General features: G+C 38.5%; 1 protein-coding gene across 1 annotated transcript; it reads left to right on the top strand.

The window, feature by feature from the left end:
* Nucleotides 1-159: 159 nt before the first annotated feature.
* On the top strand, nucleotides 160-4694 carry LOC104527553 (serine/threonine-protein kinase RIO2-like; the record flags this gene model as incomplete). The annotated part of the gene is made up of 5 exons (XM_010171304.1): nucleotides 160-345; nucleotides 707-845; nucleotides 1902-2018; nucleotides 2956-3131; nucleotides 4606-4694. Coding segments are annotated over exons 1-5 (707 nt in total), but the record flags the coding sequence as incomplete, so codon positions are not given.
* Nucleotides 4695-6099: the final 1405 nt, after the last annotated feature.

The following is a 6099-nucleotide window of genomic DNA, read 5'->3' as shown; positions in this document are numbered from 1 at the left end:
CGTGCGCACCGAGTTCCGCGTGGCCGGTTCGGTGAGCGGATTCGGGCAGGTGCCGTGCACGGGTAGCGGGCTGGATCGGTTGTGTCGCAAGCGGCAGTGGCAGAAAGGGTGCAGGGGAATGGTAGCTGCTTCTGTTCGCGCTGCCTCCCCTAGGGCCCGATGTGGGTGTTTTCCGGTGGAGAGGGCCCAGGTCGTGCCGTTCTTTGCTTCAGGTGGCCGCCCCGGCGGGATCGTCAGAGCAGTCTCTGGGGCTGCGTAGCTGGTAGCCGCCCAGTCAGTTATCGTCACCAGAGGAGTGAGCAAGGGTTTACTAGTGCATGGTATGCTGCCTTGGCTAGTCGCATGGTAAGCACAGGCCACACTAGTTGGCCCGTCTCTGCTGACAGGAGAAGTATTAATGGGAAGGCAAATTGAGCCTTAGATGTGTGAGAAAAGAGCCTCATTTCAGAAATGTAGAACAGTTCCTTCATCCACTCGTGAAACTGAAATCTAATCAGATTCTTATTTCTGGCCAGTACTGTAGAAGTTTCAGGGCTGAGTTATACAAAGGATATCAAGAGGCAGTGATGCATATTGAAAAATTTGGCTAAGACATAAAAAAAAAGAATGCATTCAGGAGAAGTTATTTTAGTCTCAAGTGGGATCTAATATTATTTCATTTTTTTAACACAGGGGCTAACAAATCTATTTTTATTTACCCTTTTAGGTGGAAATGGGCATGAAGAACCATGAAATAGTTCCTGCTAGCTTAATTGCTTCCATTGCCAACCTTAAACATGGTGGCTGTAACAAAATTTTGAGAGAGTTGGTGAAGCACAAACTTCTAGCTTATGAACGAACTAAAAGTGAGTTTGAATTTAATTTTGGGCTCCCTCTCTCATTCTGTCCCCAGTGCCTCACAGTGGTACTTGCAGAAGTATCACAGCTTGACACGTATGAGCAGAGCATCCAGAGCACTTTCTAGCCTTACCATCTCTTGGTCCTACACTGGGATTTGCACAGCATGAAATATTGCAGCTGTCTGCTGAGCTGCTGATAATGAGTAAATGATAAAGATGACAGGCAGAAAAGAGATGAACAGTTAACTTTCTTTTTGCTCAGTCACCAAAGTAATGGAAAGTAAAAGAATCATCAGCTAAGGCAGTATTCCAATGCATACAGGAATCGGCCCAAATGAGTTCCAGTCTTCTAGTATACAAACTGGAGCAAACTGCAAAAGCCTTTACATTTCACCCCCTCAAAACCAGCTACTAAAGTAGGTTTTATTCCATGTTAGGTGACAAGTAGTAGTTGTACAGTCCTTTCCCTGTTTCCTTTTAATTGCATCTGGCTTTGCAAGCGTACTGTAGGAGTCTACAGGAAATTCCTGTCCTTTTTATCCCAGTTCTTCAGAGCGTTGTCACTCCAGAGAAGTTGTGGATGCCCCCTCCCTGGAAGTGTTCAAGGCCAGGCCGGATGAGGCTTTAAGCAACCTGGTCTAGTGGAAGGTGTCCCTGCTGATGGCAGGGGGGTTGGAACTGGATGATCCTTAAGGTCCCTTCCAACCCAAACCGCTCTGTGATTTTATGGTCACAACAATCCCAGATCCCTGCTGTGTCTCCTATATGTGTATCTTCCAAAATGCTCCTTTGATTTTCGCAGGCTATTTAAAGTACTGCTCCTGCCTCTATTAGGGGGGCTAACAGCATGTCTGTCTTTTACAAAGTTGTGAATTTTCATAAAACTTACAGGAATTTAAACATCTTTACCGTTCTGTCAGATCAGGCTGATGTTAGCCAATGGGTGAAATATTACTTGGGTGTTTTGTACTGTAAACTGAAACAGGACTAAATTGAGACTTAATTTAAATATAATGTATACATAATGAGGAATCAAATGTTTTGCATTTTATTCTTACCTAGCTGTCCAGGGTTATCGATTAACTAATGCAGGATATGATTACCTTGCTTTGAAAACTCTGTCTTCCCGAGAAGTCGTAAATTCTGTTGGAAACCAGATGGGTGTTGGCAAAGAATCAGGTAATTAAAAAAAACATTTAAAATATTTTTTTAAGCAAACACAGCTGCAATGTTGCAAATGTTTTGCTAGAAACTAGGTAAGTTTTCCTCTGCATAGTCACATCAGTTACTCTGTCAAACACCAAGATTTAGTTAACTTTCTTCTTTTTTTAGTTAACTTTCACTTGTTGAAATGCTGTGTGAGGCTTCTGGCTGTATTTTAATATTTCTTCACAAGAATGTTGTTATATGTTGACCATTTTGTCTGATCCTTGGTTTGTTGCTTAAAAAGGTATTTTGCAGGCAGATGATGCTTGTCTCATGCTTTGTGAAGTTTTGAACCATTTCAGCAAAAAGATAATTTCAGTGTTTTCATCACACTTAAAATAAGATAGTAAAATAAAATAGGCTCAAAACTTTGAGTACTATCTTGGTTCCTCTTATGTTCATGTTGTTTGTAATTTGATACAGCATGTAGCTTGTGTAATTGAAGAATGAGAAGGAAATTATTGGGGAGAAATAATAGCAATGAAACATAGTCTGTTAACTATTTAAATTAGAGAGGCTGGTCCCTTAGGGTTGTCTGTCCACTCAATAGAAGGCTGCTCTTCCAGAGTGCAATTAAGAACACCAGCATCTGGTCTAGATTTCTCTTAAGGACAGCTTATATTTGTTCTTTGCTGTGCAAATAACCAGGGAATGTTAACCTGAATATAGGAACCTTAAGATCTCCTACTCTGAAAGATGTTTTAGGTCACATCAGTGTTTCTTCTAATGGAGTACCGTGATCTCTTTAACAATAATATATTTTTGTTCAGTTCCCTAATGGACAATATGTAAATTTAGCAGTTTTACTGTAGTAGAACTTGCTCTGCCAGAAACAGTAATTGTGAGAAGTGAGGTAACAAACTTATCACTGCACGTTTTCATAAGATATGTGCCATTATGTGTCTTCTAGATATTTATATTGTTGCAAATGAAGAGGAGCAACAGTTTGCATTGAAATTACATAGGCTTGGAAGAACTTCCTTTCGCAGTCTGAAAAATAAACGCGACTACCACAAGCACAGACATAAAATGTCATGGCTGTATTTATCTCGGCTAGCTGCAATGAAGGAGTTTGCCTATATGAAGGTAGGTGGCCATTCACACAATATCAGCAATAGTGTAATAGATGGGAAGATACTTTTCCAGATGTCTTTTGGTCAGTTAATATTTGCAGTACTGGTAGGATTTATGCTTTTTTTTTTTTTTTTTTTTAAACTAGTGGACTTAAAGTATATGTTTCAGAGAATTTCAGTGCTGTATGTTTTATATACTTTCCAATGACAAAAAGAAGCTGCGCTATGGAAGATGTGTAACAGAAGCAGGTGTTATGAGAGAATTTCAGATGAATGTTGTTATTTATTGATAGATAATTTATATAGCACCAGTTCTGCTGTTTTTCCTTTAAAATTTATTGCATAAGTTTGGAAAAACACCTTAAAAAGTAAGGAAATTTACAGTTACTCGTCAGAATTATTCTTCTTTTTTTTTTTATTCAGCTGTCACTTTTTAGAATTCATCTATTTATTTTTTAACTTACCATGTTTTCAGTTGTTCACCGTGCTGTTGAGGGAAATCTTTCAGCTTAGAGTGGTGTTCTGATCTGAAAAGGCACACTTTTTTCCATACTGTGGGAAGAGATTTAGCTTCCAAGGGGTCAGTTTTCCTGAAAAGAGAGTTGGGGAAGGATAAATTGTGTGCTGAAAAGTGATAATAGTGTAATATTTAAGTAACAAAAGTGGTATTTATGTTGTTTTAACTTAGAATCTTACAAAAATTCACTGGCAACAAGAGAATGAGTAAAAAGAGAATAAACCCATAAAGAAGTTAAATGGATCAAGTGAGTGACTAAATTTGCATAGGAAAAGGCAAACGGCAGAGCTTAAAAGTATTACACACATCTTTAGTGTGGTGTAATGCTGGTTATTAATATTTGTGAATGAACACCTTTAGTGTAAGGGTGACAGAGCACTGGAACAGGCTGCCCAGAGAGGTTGTGGAGTCTCCATCTCTGGAGATGTTCGAAACCAGCCTGGACGCCTTCCTGTGTAACCTGCTTTGGCAGGGGGATTAGACTAGATGATCTCCTGAGGTTCCTTCCAACCCCTACAGTTCTGTGATTCTGTAACTTTTGTTTTACAGCAATTGAATATGGATTGTCAGGCAGAAGTGTATTGGCAGCAACTTAGTGTGGAATTTTTTTCTAATGCCTATCCCCCTATTCCCAGTTATCTGTTATTGATTACTTGGGCTAACAGACCAGATATGATTCTGTCATTTTTCCATTCTGTTGTGTTTTTCTTACAAATGCACAATAATTAAACTGCAGTGTGCTTAGTGCCTAAACTTAGAAATTTCATTTGTCTTTGCAGTGAAAGTTCAGATGACTATTATGCTGTCTTCCTTCTCTAAGCATCTGATTTGATATTTCCAGTTAGCAATTGAGTAACGTATGCTGCTTCCACAGTAATATTTATTGCTTATCTTAGTGCGGAGTTTTTCATTATATGTAATGTTTTCTTAACTATTTAATTTTAATTTTCAATGTGTTGTCTCTTTCCAGGCTTTGCATGACAGAAAATTTCCTGTTCCAAAACCTGTAGACTACAACAGGCATGCGGTTGTTATGGAACTTATTGATGGCTATCCTTTGTAAGTTCTGAAGCTTTAATTCTCGGTGTTATAGAAACCCTAACAATGTTAGGTTCAGTAAGGTTACAGGGTTAGGGGTTTTCCTCATCATGTGATTGAATTCTGACTTCACCATGCTGAATAATGCTCTCTAGCCCACACTCACTAGCATTCTATGTAGTTACAGTCTTGCTTCTCCTACCTCTTTATTCAGATAGATTGGTTTTTTCCTTAGTCAAATAGATTAATATTTTAAGTAACGAATACATCAAGAGAGAGTGTGACACAGATTATTATTGCAACTGTTTTCTACGCAGAAGTTGCATATTCTGTATGGTTTTGAATATATACAGTGTTAAATATTGTATCCTTCATGTTCTGACCAGTTTGTGGTCCTTGCTCTGGTGGTTCAGATAAGATTATAACTCACCGTTTTAGAACTTATGCTTTGTTTACATAGAATACCATGCATAATCTGGTTTTGCTTCTTCAAGGAAGGTTACTTTGCTTGAGTTGTACAACATCTAGAAACATTAAATATCATCAAAGTTTGTACATGAGGGGATAATTTGTTTCATTTCCAGAGCAGAATACAAAAGGCTCTGATTATTATTGATACTTGATATAACATAGAACATTATACTTGATATAATGTAGAACAACCTAGGTGCTTATCCAGAGTTTTAAAGTATCTAATTCTAGAACAAACCAGTTCATGCTCTTGTATAGTAATCAAGATCTAAAGTGGGCAATTTAATCAAAAGCTAATTAATCCCAAAGTATAACAGTTGAAGAGTAACACAGAAGAGACTTTATTATTTCTGTCTCCCCACATTCATTTGTTAAATGATTCCACATCCGTCATGTACATGGAGCACTTCTGCAGTGGAAGCTTACCCATGCTATCCCTGTTTTGTGATTCTAACCTCAAAGTGACAAGTAATGGATGAGAATTGCCAAGATCAAAGAATCTCCAAATAGTTGAGGTTGGAAGGGACCTCTGGCAGTCATCTAGTCCAAACACCCTGCTCAAGCAGGGCCACCTAGAGCCTGTTGCCAGTTTTTGTATTGTCCATTGCCTGCATTGAAAAACTAGTATGGAGTTGGTGCCTTATGGTAAACAATTGTTATGCTGTCTTTGACAAGTGCAGGGTTATCCAAAGTTCCTCCCAGACTTGACTTCAGTTTTTCCTAGTCTACCTACTTTATTTCACATCTTACAGAATCACAGAATGGTTGAGTTTGAAAGGGAACTCCGGACATCGTTTTTGTAAAAGAAAATGTCATGGGGCATTTGAGTGTGAATACAGGAAGACCTAGTTCTTACTGAGACCGTAAGATTTCCTAAAACAGGAGAGGCATTAAAATTTTACAGATCCATTATTTAGATAATAATCCACCCCCCCAGGATGAAATTGGTGTACTC

The sequence above is a fragment of the Antrostomus carolinensis genome, unplaced genomic scaffold, assembly GCF_000700745.2.
Source record: "Antrostomus carolinensis isolate BGI_N321 unplaced genomic scaffold, ASM70074v2 scaffold22537, whole genome shotgun sequence".
Taxonomy (NCBI): Eukaryota; Metazoa; Chordata; class Aves; order Caprimulgiformes; family Caprimulgidae; genus Antrostomus; species Antrostomus carolinensis.
The sequence above is the reverse complement of the archived record's forward strand: the minus strand, read 5'-3'. Positions and strand labels throughout refer to the sequence as shown.